Source organism: Mauremys reevesii, linkage group 5 (assembly GCF_016161935.1).
Source record: "Mauremys reevesii isolate NIE-2019 linkage group 5, ASM1616193v1, whole genome shotgun sequence".
NCBI classification, from domain to species: Eukaryota; Metazoa; Chordata; order Testudines; family Geoemydidae; genus Mauremys; species Mauremys reevesii.
Window position 1 is genome coordinate 103,705,750 of NC_052627.1, and position 19,063 is coordinate 103,724,812.

Genomic DNA, 19,063 nt, shown 5'->3' on the forward strand with positions numbered 1-19,063 from the left:
CTAGCTATCAGGTACATAATTTGCCTGATTTTATTCTGAGCAGAAGGCACATGGAACCTGAAATAGTGGCATCTTCTGTCGAGGAACAGTTGGAAAAGGTCAGCAAACCTTGTTTCTCCTATTCTTTCAGTAGCCTTCTGCAAGAAGAGAAGCAAACACACATACACAGGAGGTCACTGGAAAGCAGCTACAGCAGCTATGTGGCATCAAGTGATTCTCTGTACTGGCTTCAGCAAGTAGAACTGAATGCATCTTCCCATCTAACCCTATTCACTGGAAGTCTGATGGGAAAAGGCACCATCCACTGGAAAACATGTTTTAATGTAACCTGCCTGAGATATATTTGTGTCTATAAAAATATATTTATGACTACAAAATGGCATATATTTGGCCTCCTTTCCCCCCACTCTTTGTTACTTGAGTTCTTGGATTGTAAGCTTTTTAGGGGTGCCTACCTGTTTACAGGGCCTAGCACAATGAGCTCCCAATCCTGATCATGGCCTCTGGGCACCATCATAATATATTCAATTAAAAAAAAACCTTATCTCCTACTTCAGATAATCCTCAGAGCATGATTTTAGACAGATATCCCAGGAGCCACTCTGATCATAGACACAATATTGGCTGAGAGCATCAGAGAGTCCTGTGCCATTCAAGGCTGTCTAGGAGGACTGGCAAGTCTCCAAGAGCACTTCAATGGTTGCCTTGCCAATTGGACTCATTGACTGTCAGCCAATCCAAATAGTTGAAGTGGAAAGACACAGTTAGCTGAGCACAGGAAAACCTGTAGGTCATTTGAAGTACACCGCACCCCTCTATCTACAGGATATGGACATATGCCATATCCCTCTACAGGAAGGTTGGATTTGCTGAAGCAGTTTGCCAGGAAGAATCCACCTTCAACGCCAGTGACCAAAACTGAGCTTTTTCTCCTGGCAAGCAACTTCTAAAGTCTGGTTGCACTAACCTGGAGGGCAACCAAGGTTCCAAGAGCCACTCATCTGTCTGATCAGATATTTAAATTATGAGCTTTAACAGGATGGCACTGTTCAACATCTTCTTTAGAAGGATAAGGGGTAATGCCTCCAGAGTAGCCAGGTTAGCGGCAGGGGTAGTGAATTATATTCTGGATAAGTTTGAGATGGCAAGCTGCCTAAACTTAACAATAAACAACCAGTAACAGAAATCTGAAATAACTATGCTTAAAAGCTCCAACACAGAAGAGATGCTGCTTTTCTGGACATATTAACTTCAGCTGGTAATTTCGATATTCTTTATTTTTTCATAGGGCATAGTAAAGGTTTCTGCTAAAAATATCACCACTGTCTTGCAAATGCATATAAACAAAGAGAAATCCCATATAATGGGACCTTCATGCAAAAATAGGAAAGCTATGTATTGCTTCAAGTTTAAACAAATGGTTAAAGGTTTTGTTAACGTCTCCTTACCAGCAATCTGTTTAGGCAGTCAATGAATTCATTGTTTTCTACAGTACAGTGTGTGTGTACTGGCAAGGTTTGAACTCCTAATCACAGAAGTCCAGTCACAGCAGCAGCTACTGAGGCCACTAACACAACCCCATAGCAGAACTGAAGAGATCTAGTCATCACAGGATAAATTGCTTGTGTTCACTAGAGCAAAAATATTTTTTTGGAATTCACCTCAAAGAAAACTGTAGCTCAGCATTAAACATTTTCAGACAAATGGAATAAAAAAGGCACTGTTACTCAGTACATTTTGTTTGTCTAAATGTAAAAAATGGTGATGGTTTTGAACAACTAGCCACTGTTTTCCTAAGAAGGCTTCTTTGTTACCCAATAGTAATTTAATGCCTTATGATAAAAGCTTGTTTAATGTAAAAGCTGCTTTATCTGAAGCATGTCTTGATTCTCACTTTAAAGTCTTTAAATTACACTAGTTCATAATAGTCTATGTACGTTATAAAATTATAGACCGTTTACTTCAACCAGACATGTCTGAACAGCTAATTCCTCAAACTATACAAAATTAAACAGTATGAAATCCTACAAAGGGACATAAAGACATTGTTAAAAGCTAACAACAAAAATAATTTATACACTTATAAGCATAAGCAACGTAGCCTATAGCAGGTTCAACAAACAGGTCCTCAGGAATATGTCTGAAAGAGATCAGCTAAAATCAGATCAATTACAAGCACAAGAATGTCTCCAATTTATTATCTTTACCATAGTACACATTTTCATAAACCAAACATCCTTTGTCTGTCAAAGTCTGTAAACAAGGGCTGTATTCTCCCCCTCCCCATTGTAAGCATGTGAATTTTTAAGTCCTTCAATCAAGTTTCATTCCATCGCTTGCATAAGGAATCAAGAGCTTCTTCTCTTGTTAAGTTATCTATATATTTTATCATACAGCCTGCAATGCAGTAAAATCACAGTGAAAGCCCTGGGGAAAAAATGATCTTTACAGCAGGACTTGAACCGTTCTAATAATAAATGCATCTAAGGAAGCGTCCCATAATAAAAGTGTGGGGTTTCCATTTCCAGAAATCAAGTCAATTAGAAATCCTAGGTTCTACTTAAAAACCCCAAAAGATCTAAAAGTGTAAAGACCCATCTCCTCAGTCATTTATAAATCCTAGTTTCACTTGCAGAGATACTTTTCCAGTCTGGAAAACAGTAGTGCAATTTAATTAGTTTTACATCTTTTAAGTTACTTAAGTTCAGTAGGTAAATGTCATAGCTCTGTGGAAAGATAAGAAGATGATCTGGTAAACAAGAAATTTTGGCAAGCCCATGCAGGCTTACTAGTCCATTAAAGCTTGTCAGTCCAAAGTGGCATTTTTAAAAAGTTATCTATAACTAAAAACAAAGCAGAAATAAATAGGCAGAAATAACTAAACTGTCTGAACTTTTGATTTCTCATTAACAGCTGGCATGATCTTTAACGTTAGGATCATTTAAATAGTAGACAGTTGACCTACAGGGCATTCCACTGTGATGTCCAGTCTGGAAGACCCAAATGGAACTTATGTTCCTGAAGTTTAGGATGCCTAACTTTGCCACTGTTATGGGTTACTTCTCTGTGCCTCACTTAGATTTTTTCTTAAAGAGGCTTTTAATTTTTGATGGCTTTTTGTTTTTCTCGCCATTCTGGCATAGGTCCTGTGGGATGCTGCTGATCCTAGGGACAATGGAGACTTCATGAATGGGTTTACTTTCACTGTTGGCTGAGGAAGAGGAGATGTGGTGAGGCTTTGGGACTGGGATCCCACTAGAAAGCTGGTTCATGCTGCAGGACTTCTCCAGGATGCCATTGTACACTTTGTTTGCAGGACTAAATATCATGCTTTTAGTTTCTGTTAGGCCTGGGCAGTCAGGAGAACCCCTAGAAATATCTGCAGTTAGTGATGAGGAGTCTCCTGTGGACGATTCCTCTAGCGACAGTTCCTCCCGGGATACCTTTTGTGGAGATAGAGGTTGGTACATCTCAAGACTTGAAGGAGGAGACTGTTTCCTTCCAAAGGATGAGTTTAAGGAGTCACACTCTGAACCAGCATCCTGTACTTCCCTAAGTAAAAGCAAAGAGAGAGGAAAGAAACTTTTAGACAGAAATTGCCTTAATGAAATTAAGAGGAGAAAGAAACCAGTTTAAAATCTATGCCATTATGTATGTAGCCTTGTAATCTGATGCAGATGTGATAGTAATTTTACGTGTGTGACACACTGCTACCAATTGGCAAAAAACAGATTAAAACTACCAGAGACCATAATAAAATATTACTTATTTGATTGCCAATAGGTAAAAGAAGCTGAATGATTTTAATCTCAGCCAAAATAAGCATCAAGCTCAGATCAGTGAGTTACACCTCACTGTAGAAGAGCAATAACCCTTGTCCAAATAAAGCATTAGAATATTCTCTTAAAAAGGATGGTTCTGGAAGAGCCATACTGAGGAGTTCCCCAAGACCCAAAGAACAAAGCAGCCTGAAGCAACTAAATTAGAAGGGTATATTCATACTGGCATAAGCTTGAAAAAAACCATTTATGCAATATGAAATTTACTTGGCCTGTGTTTTAGTTGTTAATGAAGCCAGTTCTTTTGATAATCAGAAGGATTAAGGTTGATACAAGTGAAAGAATAATGGTGTATTTATGAGATGACAAGATGCTGTGCTAGGATTGATTGTCATGTCAAAAATTTTGAATGAATTTACTATAGAAACAAACAGGCAGAGAAGATTGGCTGTGAAGAAACAAAACCAGTAACAGGGTAAATAAAGTTACAAAAGTCACAGAAGCAGCAGATTAATACATTTGAAAGTTAGATATCCTCACCTTTCAATATACAATCTAACTAGTCCATGTGTTACATGACTAAAGGAACTTAACTTTCTCCTAGGAGAAAGTGTAGCAACAGCAGTGAGCACTAAAGTCTGCTTTCGGTCCAGGTTAAAGCTATAAGCACAAACTATTGGAAAGAAACTGGATTAGTTCAGTATACCCAGGACAGTGGCAGCACTGAATTAAACCTTTTCACTGGCTAATTAGACTCAGACTTTAAGGCCAGAAGGGACCATCCTGATCATTTTGTCTGATCTTCTGCACACTGCAGGCCAGAGAACCACACACACCTGTAATAGACCTCTAACCTAGTTACTGAACCATGAGAAGAGAAGAGAAGAGAAGAGAAGAGAAGGGATTTGATAGCAGCCTTCAACTACCTGAAGGGTGATTCCAAAGATGATGGAGCTATGCAGTTTTCAGTGGTGGCAGATGACAGAACAAGGAGCAATGGTCTCAAGTTGCAGTGGGGAAGTCTAGGCTGGACATTAGGAAAAACTATTCCTCTAGGAGGGTGGTGAAGCACTGGAATGGGTTACCTAGGGAGGTGGTGGAATCTCCATCCTTAGAGGTTTTTAAAGCCTGGCTTGACAAAGCCCTGGCTGAGATAATTTAGTTGGGGTCTGTCCTGCTTTGAGCAGAGGGTTGGATTAGATGACCTCCTGAGGTCACTTCGAACCCTAATCTTCTATGATTCTATAACTTCAAGTTACAGAGACTCCACCATTTACACTAATTTAAACTTGCAAGTGACACATGCCCCATGCTACAGAAAATGGTGAAAACTGCCAGGGTCTCTGCCAATCTGACCTGGGGGAAAATTCCTTCCCGACCCCAAATATGGTGATCAGTTAGACCTTGAGCTATGGGCAAAACCAGCAGCCAGGCACCTGGGAAAGAATTCTCTGCAGTAACAAAGAGCCCTCTCCATCTAGCGTCCCATCACCGCAACTGGGGATATTTGCTACTAGCAGTCACAGATTGCTTACAATGACGTGTAGCCAGTCTCATCGTACCATCCCCCTCATAAACTTACCACGCTCAGTCTTGAAACAAGTTAGGTTTTTTGCCCCCACTGCTCCCCTTAGAAGGCTGTTCCAGAACTTCACTCCTTTATATTCACACAGTAGCATCAATAGCCCAATTGTTGTTCCATTTGGGCCCAATAATTTAATTTATATTATTCAGGTGGCTACTTCATCGTTTGACATAGTTCAACCTCTAACACTTCATAATTATTTAGAGCACTCCAACCAGAGTTCTAATGTTTTGCTGTTTGTCATACCATTGTTTCTCAGCAGTGAAGTAAATTGCCTCTTCCTCCTCCTCAGTACGATAAAGAGCAGGGCAGCTTGACACTGACAGGATGTCAGGGTCAGGGGAATGCAAGGTATGCGGCGTATGTTGAGCATGTTGAGCATGCAGAGATTGTGGAGATGATGTCACAACATTCCGCCTTGAGCGACACACACTACTACTTCTTGCTAATGTGCTGGGAGGCTTTACAGTGGACCCTGGGGGAAGAAAAAACAAACCGTGTTAATTTAAAATTAACATAATCTACTCTGAAAACTCTATCAGCAGATTCTCTCCCTGAGGGCAGGTACACCAGGTTAATGATTCTGGGAGCCAGTCTGCACCAGTCCCAGTGATTCTTAGAGTTCCTATGAGGCTGCTCTCAGCTGACTCTTAGGGCATGTCTACACTACAAAATTAAGTTGACTGAAGTTGACATACAGCAGTAATGAAAGCAGGGTTTCACGTCCACGGTGCCCATCCTTACCAGGAGCATTGCCACTGATTTACTTATGTGGGGCATTGAGAGCCCTGGGGCCGTGGGGCTCCGGCTGTGAGGCCTGGGGCAGTAGGGCTGACAACCAACAGAGGATGTAAATAATGCAGCGTCTTCACGAACACTGCATTACCCTAACTACATCAACTTAAGTGCTACGCCTCTCACGGAGGTAGAGTTATTAAGTTGATGTAGTTGACGACTTACATCGGTGGGAGCTACATTTTAGTATAGACGCTCTGTAGTGTAGACCAGGCCTCAGGTATGGTCCTTAATGGATGATAGGGGTAACAAAGCTCTGCTTTGTCACACCCTCTGGATCAGGAGATGAGAGCTAGTGCAAGACTCATGCCAACAGACCATTCCTTTGACCATTAGCATCCAGATTCTGACCTCTGTGCTTCCTGGGAAGCCCAAAGAGGCCAAGTCTCATTTGAGAATCTGGCCCTACATGTTTATAGACTAGAAATGGTGGTGCTGAATTAGTATGAAATACATAATTATTCTCATCCATTCTAATTTCGTGGTTATTCAAATCTTGCAAAAGTGAGAAGCTTTCTGAGTGAGCATCAGAAGCACCACTGTTTTTAAGATAATTTCACCTAACCAAAAAGAAGGATGGAAGTAAACAACACAAATTACAATCATGAATGCAACAGTCATTAAATGTGATTTATTTTTCTAGAACTGTATTAGTGCACTCTCTCAACAGGAGTGCCAGCCAAAATGAAAGCAAGCAAAACACAATGTTTGTCCAACTTCATTTGTAATGGGACCTTTTTTTTCCTATTTGATAATTCATTTTTCAAGATCTGCTACACCAGTCCAGACACCAGTCCATTCCTCCCTGCCAGCAGATGGTGAGAGCAAAACAAAAGAAAGGCCTGATAGGAGGCTGCAGTCATTGCAGTTTCTGGAAATCTTCCAATCTGGTTTCAGTTTGGAAAGCATGCAGATTAGCAATGCTCTCGTGTGGAAGTGGGCCAATGGAACTACTTCAAGACTCTCTGTTGTGGACAAGTTTCCACCAAGTTTTCGATACCAAGACTACTGTAATTTGTATTGTCTATCTTGGACAAAAAAAGGCCAGGGGTCAAGTTTGCTTACTCAACTAAAAATGTCAGAAAACCCAAGAATTTTGCAGACAACTCTGGACTGATGCCATCTACACACCTGTCCTCCTGGGATGCTGTATTAACCTTGGATAAACTATATTCTCCATTCCTCTGTATTAACAAGGCAGAAGTCTAAATATAAATATGTAAGCAAACAAGACAGGCAAGGACAAGGCACATGTTGCATTGACTTCTACTTGCTAGAATCTCACATTCAGTTTTATTACCACCCTACTCTCAGTGGTGAAGGTCACTGGGGAAATCACAACTTATGATGCAACTAGCAGCACCTGACCTAAACATATCCGATATCTCTGCTCCTCAGTGGGAGATGATGAGAGCATGCAAGCCAGACCAGGGAAGCGAGTTTGGGTCCAGAGGCGAAAGTGCCCTTGTTCACAGCTGACCTTTCTGCAGCACTAGGAACAATGTGAGCGTCAGACAGAGCCTACTTTTCATTTCTATCCTCTAACTCCATAGAACATAAGAACGGCCGTATTGGGTCAGACCAAAGGTCCATCCAACTCCTGTGCATCTAACTCCCTTAGGAGCCTTTTAAAAATACAGTGCTGGTATTTTCAAAGGAAATTATAATCAACAAGAAATTATAGAAGTAATTGCCACAAAATTTTATCCCTTCTTCAGTTTGATTTTTTCTGTGTGCTGAAACAGTCAAGTGTAAGCTCATCTCAATTCATCTTCACTGTCTAGTTTATCTCAGCTACAATAAGACGGTCTCTCTTAGTGACGCAATGACTTAAGTCAGACATCAAGATGGTCTGACTCTCCAGCGAGTACAATCAATTGCCTCCCAGCACAAAAACACTCTGTTTGGAAGCTTCCTGGGACACCACCACTTTTTTGTTCCAGTCATTAAAGAATGCTTGGAAGGCTGTGTAGCACACATCCTCCCACAGAAAGTATCATCTCTCGTCCTACCTGCTCGCCTGATTTGACAGAAACTCCTGCCCTTCCATAATGGCAGGGCAATGGGCCAAGAGCAAAGTTACAGGGTAAATTTAGGATTATGGATTTTACTGGAAAAAACCTGTTACCTATTTATGGTGACGAGATTGAGGTTATTCTTTTTTTCAGAATGAAGAGTAGGAGGAAATAGTTTTTACTGCTTCACTTTACCTTTATTTCAACTCCCAGCCCATTTACTGTACTTTCTATCTAATTAACAGAAGACTCATGCAGGGGCTTGTTTTCTTTGAAGACGTCCATCACTATTACCTTACGTTTTGTGCTGCTCCTGTCTCTACGTCCTGCACTCCTCCTCCTGAGGTTGCTTTTCTCCTGAATTTCTGTGCTTTAGGTTGCCCTCCTGCTCAATTTTCCCTTTACTGGTAACTCATCTCGCCACTTGAAGTCTCTCCCCCACTTCTGCTTCCCTTCCTCAATATCTCCCTTCGGAGTATATACCACATACCATGAAACTGTGCAACTATTGGCGGGGTGTCTTCATCTAAGTCATCAACTCCCCCAGCAATTGGGTAAGGTGGAATGGAGACTCGGGGCATCACCACCCAACTGTGATCAGAGTAGAGGGAGGATGTCAGGCTTGGTAATCCTGAGTTGTGTGCTATCTGAAAGCCACAGATCTTCTCAATCTGCTGCCATCGATAGAGACGCTCTCGCAAACATGTCGTCAATTCAGAGAGTGCTTTCCTGGAAAAAATAAAAATACTGAACTTAGTTACTATGTCATCGGACTAAAACTTGAATGCTGGACGTAGTATGGAACAGTAACAGTATAATCAGTGCAGCATTTCAGAAAGCAATCACCTATTGTTAGGAGTGTGCAAAAACTCACATTACATCATCTTCTGACAGCAGATTTTTACTTAAAGTACAATAATGTTAAAATGCTGAATTCCTTCATATCATTTTCTTAGTGAACTTCACTGTTTCTGGCATAAAAGAAAGCAAGGGACAATATACATCTAGTCAATGCTCTTACTTTGCTTCAAGGATTTTGTGGTCCACCTCATCTAGGGAGGAGCTGTGTGCAACATGTAATGTCCCAAATACAGTGCTTCTCTTCTTTTTAATTTTTTCTGCCTAAAATGTAGGATAAACATGAAGCCAAAGGCTGTATAAATAATGCAGATAAAAAATAATTTGAGAGGACATAAAGGCAGTAAGTATCTGAATGAAACAGGACTTTTATATTCTGACTGCAGAAAATGTAAGTAATCAACATTCTATCCTATCTGAATACTCTATATCCAACAAAATGGACAGGTCTGTGAGTCTTTAGCACATTAACATACTGAAGTAACTCAAAAGTAAATTACCTCATCTTTAGCAATCGCTAGTTGCATTTCTGCATTTTGTCTTTTAATATTGTAGTACTGAACTTCAACCTCATGTGTTAATTGGAGCCATTTCTGCAATGCATCAGGAACAGACCAGTTACTTCTCAGCTCAAACTCCTTCTCGGCCTTCTTTAAAGCCATGCGAACCTAGCAGTCAAAAGAGATGAAAAAGTCACTGAGATAATTTTCCTAAGACTGAAGGTAAAAAGCAGTCTGCCACAAATACTGCTGTAATTACCGCTAAAATTCATTCTTCACGCAACCACGCTCTGGGATCATGTAGCTTTGGCATGTGGTTCTTTGCTCTCAAGAGTAAGTTGTGAGAAGTTTCTGAAAAGTCATGCTGTGGATTTGCATATACCGTACCAGCCTCAAACTTTCTGTTCCTATTTCACCTTGGTGACCAAGCTGAAACTAACACTTACTGATATGCCACAACTAATTTCTAATACTATACATTAGATTTACACTAAAGAAAATATAAGCAACAGTCTGGTAAAGACACCAGCTGCTTCTGTTCTGGTAGCAAGAAGGAAACCTCCTTCATAGGTCTAGTCTTGGCATTGTTTGGCCCATGTACATTATATACAGGGACTTAAAATATGTTTCAGTAGCATATCTACAGGGGTCCATAAGCCTCACAAGTTTTAATAGTGGTCAATGTAAAGAAATGAAAGATTCCGAGGCTTATAGGATGCTTCCAGGACAATAAACCTAGCATCACAGAAATGCCACTTGAAAAAAATAAATAAAAATACATCTCTCCAGTAAACTAAACCACAATAAAACCAGGAAATTAAGTTAAGAAAACTGAAATGTTCCATAGTTCATAAATACCTGTACTAGTTCCTCCTCTGCATACTTGAGTCTGCTCAGCTCACATTCGGCTCCCTCCCTCAACTCCCTTAGTCGATAAGCTTCTCGTTTTGCATCACTGATTTCATCCATCATTTTGCGCTCCAGGTTTTGTTTTTCTACAGCAACATTTCTGTTTTCTTCCTGTGCCTTCTCAAGCCTTAAGAACACAATTTAGCAAAGAAGTGAGAAACTACTCAAAGAACAGTGGTTAAAGATGCAGTGTTCTGGTAAAGAATGAAGCCTATACAGATTGTATGTAACACGTCAATATAATTTGCAGCATTTATATCCAAATTCAATCATAAATCAGCCTCAAACACCCCAGATCTAACTTATCAGTTTTAATGATAATCTCCTTCATATATACTTTAAGGGTATGAAAGTAGACAAAAATACCAGGCTTACAATAAGAGTTACTGACTTAACTATAGAGGAGGCACTCTTTCTCCATACTGGTAGAAAAACAGTAAACAATTTTCAGTGAAGGCTTGTCTGAATCTCATGTGCTCAAAAAGCTGTAAGGAAGATGCTACAAGAAATTTTCTTCCACAACAAAGTAGGGTAAGAAACAGTTTATCCCAAATTCAGCCATAATCTCCAGTAATAAAGCTTGTTTCCTACATCAACAGGTAAAGTAACAGATTAACTCACCACTGTCCCTTTTATATTCATCTGACCCATCTCTGTATCCATTTCTCTTTCCTTTCCATTGCTCAGCTCTCACATTACAGTTTAAAATGTCAAGGAGATATTTCAACATGCCACACACAGATATGTTCATTAAGACTGCAGTTAAATGTGTGCAATGAATCGAGGAAGGTGCACAAAACTCAATCCCTGTTCTAGTCAAATTGTTATCTTTAGCATTTAAAGCAATAAAGTGAAACATCATTACCTCAAAAAATTAGACAAATCACTGAACACTTAAACCTTTTCAGTTCACATACCTCTCCTGCACATCAAGAAGGCTTTGCTCTGCTGTCTGGAGGCTTTCTAGATCTTTCATCATTTTTGTGATGTGCTCTCTTGAGGCCTTGTTCTGAGTATGTGCAAACCAGTAGCCTCCAAAACCAATCACTATAGAAATTGCTAGTACAAAATCCTTCATCCAGTTGTGAGATGGGCCTGTACAAATAGTTAAAACAATCAAGTACCGTGCAGATTTAATAGGTGCACTATCGAAATCAATTCTTTTCAGCACATAAAAATGGTGCAACTTGGAGCTCAAAGAGAGATTCCAGATCATTTAACCAGCAAGATCTCTCCACATCCCCACTGAAATTACTTTGGGAGCATTCTAACACAAACCCAACAGCTCTGTTGCTAATATTATATTCTATCTATGAGAGATTAACTTAAATGCTTATTGTATACTGAAAAGAATGAATCTTCTACATGATAATTACACATTGACTCTTCATGAAACATTTCTATTTCACAGGCTACAGTATAGCTTAATCCATTATCAAATTATGTGGCTAGTGAATGTTGGGTCTGATCCTACAGTCCCTCCTCTGCATGCAAAAAAACTGTCCTTGATTTCCATGGGAGTCCCTCAAGGGAATGGGTGAATGATGGGGCTCAGACTAACAAAGTGAATTTTACAAGGTCAATAAGAATCTAAAGTTTGGTTACCCAACTAAAAAGATATGGTTGTCACTTTCTTTTATATTAAAAAATAGTATTTAAAGTATCCAAAAAAGCAGTTAATAAATGAATTGATGCTGTATGCCGCATCCTCAGGAATAAGGAAGCGATCTAATCTGACTTTTAAAATACTGCTTGTAACAGGTTTACAGACTCGGAAGCAATATTTGGGAAACAAGGACTCAACAGTATAAAACAGATGATAGCTTTCACTGTATACTCTATACTCCTCTCATACATATTTCAATAGGGAAATGTTTAAAAGTATTCCTGGGAACACTGTGTGCCTGCTTTAAGGCCACAGATGGCAACTAGCCTCCTGCCTCAGTTACCCCGTAAATAGCAACAAACAAGTTCTGACGTCCCACACCACACATGAGAGTGTACATTTAATTGGGCACCCACATTCTCCTGAGTGCAGAACTGGGTGCAGCTGCTTCATCAGCATTCCAAAGGAGGAAGTTGATAAAGCAGCAGCCTGGGATGGCCAATCATCTGTTCTTTCAGCCATGCTTAGGAGGAAAGACAGGCATCTAGTTTACACGTGCAGCCTCTTGTCTCAGTTAATGCACCCGAGACTTTTAAGTGCAGGTCAGCAGCTTGCCAATTTGATGGCAAGTAATTAAATTTCACTTGTCAAAACTGAGTTCTGCTGCTTGTGAACACCAAGAATTTTCCTTATCTGGTTGGGTCCTGGGCTTGTCAAGTCAGATAGGTAGGTAGGTAGGTAGGTAGGTAGGTGTGTGTGTGTGTAAAATATTTTAGATGAGATTTTACAATACCTTTTAAATAATTATGCATGGCATTTCTAATTTGCACAGTTGTGGTACTGTGAAGGAAGGACAGATATAACTGCACACGTGGAGACTTCACAATGTTTCAACAGGTACCCAAGATTCGCACATGAATCAATATGAATGATCTTCTCTAACACAGAGGTTCTCACACTGTGGTCCGCGAGCTCTATTCAGGTGGTCTGCAGATAGTTCCCTCTAAGGTGCACGCCTGGGCGGCCGCACATAAGGGAATAAAGGGCCACCCACCTAATTAGTGGAGCCATGCAGGCATGGCTCCACTAATTAGGTGCCTGGACTCTGGAAAAGATGCACATGTAAGGGGAGGTGGTGGCCTTTGGGGGGGGGGGGGGGGAATAAGGGGTAGGTGGGAGGGGGTAGTGGGATGAGAACAGGGGTTTAGGGGGGAATTTGGATGTGCAGGGCTGCAACTGCCAGAGAAAAAGAGGTGACTTTCCCCAGCTCCAGGGCTGCGGCAGCTGGGGAGAGATGGCCCTCCTTCCCAGCCTCAGCTCTGTGGCTGCTGTGGCGGGGGTAAGACCCTCCCCCACCCTCTCTTTCCCAGGCCTAGCTTAGGAGCTGCCATGGTGAGGGAGCAACAAAGAATCCTGTGGCACCTTATAGACTAACAGACGTTCTGCAGCATGAGCTTTCGTGGGTGAATACCCACTTCTTCAGATGCAAGTCTTGCATCTGAAGAAGTGGGTATTCACCCACGAAAGCTCATGCTGCAGAACGTCTGTTAGTCTATAAGGTGTCACAGGATTCTTTGTTGCTTTTACAGATCCAGACTAACACGGCTACCCCTCTGATACTTGACACCATGGTGAGGGAGAGACTCCCACTCCTTCACAGCCCAGGGGCTGCCATGATGGGGGAGAGAGGGCACTTCCATCGCATTAGAAAGGTGAGACTACTGATATTAAAATGAGTTGTGTGCTTTTTTTGTAGAACAAAAAAAATGTTAATTATGATTACTTTTTTTTAAAATACAGCACTTTACAATAGTTCGCTAACAGTACAAACAACATTTGCAAAGATCATTAATTGGTCCACCGAGACCCTCAGCAATTTCAAAGGGGTCTGTGGGAACAAAAAAAACATTTGTGAACCACTGCTAACACAAACTGGTTCTAGATAGCACCTGGCAGATGAGCTTCCCTAGAGGACATTATCCTTCAGAATTGCAGTATCCTCCTCAAACAGCATATATGAAATGATAGGCCTCACTAGTCAATCCACTAGTCAATCCATGTTTCAGAGCAAGAAATAATGTGGTAAGTTTAAAAGGATCAATTGTTAACCAGATGGAACAAAAACAAGATTACAGAAAGGTGGGACTCACGCTATTGAGGAGCTATTTCTGTACAAATAAAGGAGTTTTGCAATAAATGTTGTTGCACTGGAAGTTAATGTTCCATCTAATCTCACTTTCAATAATACGACTGCAGGAGTCATTTATCCATATGCAGTTCTGACATGTTCATCTGGACCAATGTGCATATATTACCAAGTATTTCAGAAAGTGTGCTGCGACCCTTGAATCAATAGACAACACTAAAATAAGTGATTACAGAAGCCCAAAACAAAGTCATACTTCAGGTTCCAAGTAATTGTCTCATAAACTGAGGCCTATGAAATGCCCTGTAAAGAAAATAAATCTTGGATACTATCACGAAGGCCGAAATGAAACTGATTTTTATACAATTTTTTTTCCTATACAAAAGGTATTTGAAAATGGATAAGAAGTCAATAATGCTTCTTTTTAAATGAGACACGTTACCAGAAATCTATTGCATGAATTCCTTTCTTAACAATTTTTCTAGGAGCCGCCTGAAGTTTTGTGAAGCAAAGGGTATAAGCTACATTTTAACAAAAATGTAATGTTTCTATTAACTCAAAATATTAACTTTTTAAAAAAAACTTCCCAGACTTGTGGCTTTGTGCTGCATCCACTATCCTATTTGACAATTTAATAGAGCCTACACTGTGGAACATCTAAGAGTTTGGTCTTGTCTAGGAAAAGTGGTTGGTTTTAAGTCAAGCTTAGCTAATGCGCATTAGCTAAGTCCAACTTAAGTTTATTTTTTTCCTAGGGTAAATTCAGGGTAACAGGTTTAATTTGACTTTAATCATACTGGTTAAATTAAGCAAAATATTACCCACTTCCCCAACCAGGAAAATAATCAAGTTAAGATTGGGCTTAACTAGCACATTAACCAAAACCCAACAAAATCAAAGATTCAGAGCACATTAGGTCAGCACAAAAAATATTTCAAGAATTTACTAGACTATTGGGTGAAACACTAAAATTAGTACTTTATACTACTCTACAAAGAAGGACAGTTAGATTGCCTATTCTGAAGTCTTCATTGTCTTAGTTGATGTCCCACAACTGCGAGCCAAATAACAAACCAATATACTGACCAAGTGGAGTGAGGTATAATCTCAGTCTAAGAGCAAAAAATTGGTGTTTGAATTTTTACAGCTACAAGTTAGAAAAACTAGATAATACTAACGTGTGAGAGGTCCAAATAAAACAACATCCAACGCCTTCAGCTGAAGTTTCTGTCTGTGGCTCCGTTCAATGATTTTCAGATGAGAGATCATAAAAGCAGGTTCATTTACTGCTATCCTGTTTATAATAAATCAAATGTAATTCTCACACACACGTTCATGTAAGCTATACACAGAACTATACTGTAGAAGAATTACTGTAGTATGTTAATCTATTTGCAATTTATACGGATAATATGTACACAGTTAACACGAGTTATATCTCTTGCTATCTCTATCGCTAATATTTTATGACTTATGTTATCAAAAGCATTACACTATGTAGTAATGGTTTTCTGCAACTACCACTAACTAAATCCATTTTGTAGAAGTTAATTGCAACGGCTTATGTGCAGCCTGATGGCATCAAGTCCCCAAACATACTTAATACTTGTAAAAATCCAACAGTTAATATTGAAGGGAAAAGTCTGCAAAGTCTTTTCATGTCCACACTGGCAATGTGTTTCTACTAAGCTGAATACGTGTAGCTTTTCAACAGAAATTAGCTACCACAAAGCTAAGTGATTGCTACTGAAACACTCTGGTAGCAAATTATTTTTAAAAGGAAGAAAGTAATGAAACTGAGGTAGGGAACACTGGCTGGAGACAAATGACTTTCAGGAATATTTTGGCAGAAGAAAATTGAAATTCTGGTTCCCTGGCCTTTCAGAATTGCAGGCCTACATCAGTTCTCTTATACCTGAGCACAGCCTGCCAGTATTAAATTTAGATAATTATCCTGCACAGACAAGCTAGAGAGAACATTGTCCAATAGAAAAATATAATCCAGAAGAGAAGGTTCACCTGGGAAGTGTTGTTCCTTTGACACTACTGTCTTTAAAATTCTTCTCATACTGGGGCAATTCAACAAATTCTACCAGCCACTGAAGAGTCTCCTCTTGAGTCCAGTTGTGAACTGCAAGACAAAAGATAGACTATCACAGATATCTGATTTTCAGGAATACAAAAACAATCAGTACCACAGCTAAAATTAAAACAGATGGTAGATTGGCAGGTTATACAGCCAGCATAAACAAGTTCACCTGGATGGAACCACAGATAAATAAGTATTCACATTTACTAACAAAAGTTGTTTCTGGCAGTTTGCCTTTTTCATTATATGCTCTTTAGAGACAAAGCTTAAACAAGTTGTAAGTAAACAAATGTTTAACATAAACATCAAAAATTCCGTAGTATAATTTAGAATTATTTTTTAAAATCAGGGCAGCATCTTGTGACCTATTTTAAGTGCGCTCTCAGCCCCAATTCTACTGTCCTTCATACCCTTACAGCGCTGAACATATGCCAGCAGATGCAGTAACACGTAAGGTAATGTGTCAAGATCTTAGCCCGTGGTCCAGTCAGACCCCCTTTTTTCTGGCATTTTCATACAAACTCATACCATTCAAACACAGAAATTGTGTATGGGTGAGGGATGGGGGTGGAGTTGGAGTATAAAAAGAAAATATGAGGGGCAAAAATGATGTATGATGGGTGGGTGGGTTTTAACTATTCCTTTATTTAGAAATTAACAGGTTTAAAAATTCTAGCCACTTAAGTATCAGAAACAACACAATCATCATTATAACAATGAGCTTTTGTTTAGACAAACACTATACAGTAATATACTCATCAGATCTCTTTATTGAAGAGGGTGATACTATGTTACAGAATGAGCATCTTTACCCTACCTGTGACACGTCGGGTATTAAATTGAGTGAAATGTTGATTAAGATGTTATTAAATTCAATGCAACCTCTGATTATGCATATTTAACAATCCATATGTTGACTCAATGATAATATTCAAAAAACTGGACAGGTTTATTTATTTTTTGCAGGTGAATTTACATTGTCTGAGGCCTGTCTACACTATGCGTTTAAACCGATTTTAGGAGTGTTAAACCGATTTAACGCCGTACCCGTCCACACTAAGAGGCCCTTTATATTAATATAAAGGGCTCTTTAAACCGGTTTCTGTACTCCTCCCCAACGAGAGGAGTAGCGCTAATATCGGTATTACCATATCGGATTAGGATTAGTGTGGCCGCAAATCGACGGTATTGGCCTCCTTGCGGTATCCCACAGTGCACCACTGTGATCTCTCTGGACAGCAATCTGAACTCGGATGCACTAGCCAGGTAGACAGGAAAAGCCCCGCGAACTTTTGAATTTCATTTCTTGTTTGGCCAGCGTGGAGAGCTCATCAGCACAGGTAACAATGCAGTCTCCTGAGAATCGAAAAAGAGCTCCAGCATGGACTGCATGGGAGGTACTGGATCTGATCGCTGTATGGGGAGAGGATTCAGTGCTAACAGAACTGCGTTCCAAAAGACGAAACAAAAAAGTATTTGAAAAAATTTCCAAAGCTATGATGGAACAAGGCCACAGCAGGGACTCAGTGCAGTGCAGAGTGAAAGTTAAGGAGCTCAGACAAGCCTACCAGAAAACCAAAGAAGCAAATGGAAGGTCCGGTGCAGGGCCAAAAACATGCCGCTTCTACGCTGAGCTGCATGCAATTTTAGGGGGCTGCGCCACAACTACCCCACCCCTGTCCGTGGATTCCGAGGTGGGGGTTGTAATCTCTGCCATGGCTGAGGATTCTGCGGACGGGGAAGATGACGATGAAGAAGAGGAGGATGAGCTTGCAGAGAGCATACAGCACTCTGTTAGCCCCAACAGCCAGGAGCTTTTTCTGACCCAGACGGAATTACCCTACCAGTCCTCCCAAGCCACTAGCCCAGACAATGAAGCCATGGAAGGGACCTCTGGTGAGTGTACCTTAGTAAATATAAAACATGGTTTAAAAGCAAGCGTTTTTTAATGATTGATTTGCCCTGAGGACTTGGGATGCATTCACAGCCAGTAAAGTTACTTAGAAAAGTTTTTTTTTTTTTTTTTAACATGTCTGGGGATTGAGAGGAAATCCTCCAGGGACATCTCAATGAAGCGCTCCTGGAGGTACTCCAAAAGCCTTTGCATAAGGTTTCTGGGCAAGGCAGCCTTGTTCCGTCCACCATGGTAGGACACTTTACCACGCCATGCATGTAGCAAGTAATCGGGTATCATTGCATGACAAAGCATAGCTGCGTATGGTCCCGGTGATTGCTGGCATTCCAGAAACATCCGTTCTTTATCTCGCTGTGTTATCCTCAGCAGAGTGATATCGTTCAGGGTAACCTGGTTGAAAATCAGGAATTTAATTAAGGGAACAGAGATGCCCATTTTCCTACTGGGCTCGTGGCCTGCTGCTTAAAAAAAATCCTTCCTTGCACGTAGCCAAGCGGGGGGAGGGGAGGAGTGAAATAGCGATGAGCTTTTTCGCGTTTGGCTAGAAGGGATCTTCCCAGCTACCAGCCACGCGGTGGGGTGGGGGGGAAGAGGGGTGATTAGCAGTGAGCTTGCATGATACCAGCCATGCGGTGGGGGGAGGGGTAAAGCACTGTATATATAAAGGCTGCAGAAGCCAAAAGACAGTGGCTTACCATGGCCACATGCAAGCTGAATTCTGATGCCCGGACCTGCATCTGTGAGATCTGTAACACCAGAGCCGCAGGCACTCAATATTAAGATGCAAAATGCGACCTTGTAGTGAAATCACATGTGCTATGTAAGGTGAATAGTGTTGTTCACTGTGAAAGAGTATAACCATTGTT

The 19,063-nt window shown here is 40.5% G+C and overlaps 1 protein-coding gene across 2 annotated transcripts in view; it reads right to left on the reverse strand.

Moving 5' to 3' along the window:
• Nucleotides 1-1,259: 1,259 nt before the first annotated feature.
• Nucleotides 1,260-19,063, reverse strand: part of STIM2 (stromal interaction molecule 2) — a 137,121-nt gene continuing 119,317 nt past the window's right edge. The window contains exons 4-13 of one of the 2 annotated variants that reach the window (XR_005599369.1): nucleotides 16,213-16,324; nucleotides 15,372-15,487; nucleotides 11,359-11,536; nucleotides 10,391-10,568; nucleotides 9,533-9,700; nucleotides 9,196-9,296; nucleotides 8,665-8,903; nucleotides 5,611-5,839; nucleotides 2,966-3,552; nucleotides 1,260-1,631 (exon numbers count right to left, since the gene is read on the reverse strand). Coding sequence is in view for 1 of the 2 variants with exons in the window: in XM_039541507.1 (XP_039397441.1) it covers nucleotides 3,072-3,552; nucleotides 5,611-5,839; nucleotides 8,665-8,903; nucleotides 9,196-9,296; nucleotides 9,533-9,700; nucleotides 10,391-10,568; nucleotides 11,359-11,536; nucleotides 15,372-15,487; nucleotides 16,213-16,324 (1,802 nt within the window). In the remaining variant the exon portion in view is untranslated. Of the gene's footprint in view, nucleotides 3,553-5,610; nucleotides 5,840-8,664; nucleotides 8,904-9,195; nucleotides 9,297-9,532; nucleotides 9,701-10,390; nucleotides 10,569-11,358; nucleotides 11,537-15,371; nucleotides 15,488-16,212; nucleotides 16,325-19,063 lie in introns of both variants that reach the window. The other variant, XM_039541507.1, reaches the window with a different exon arrangement.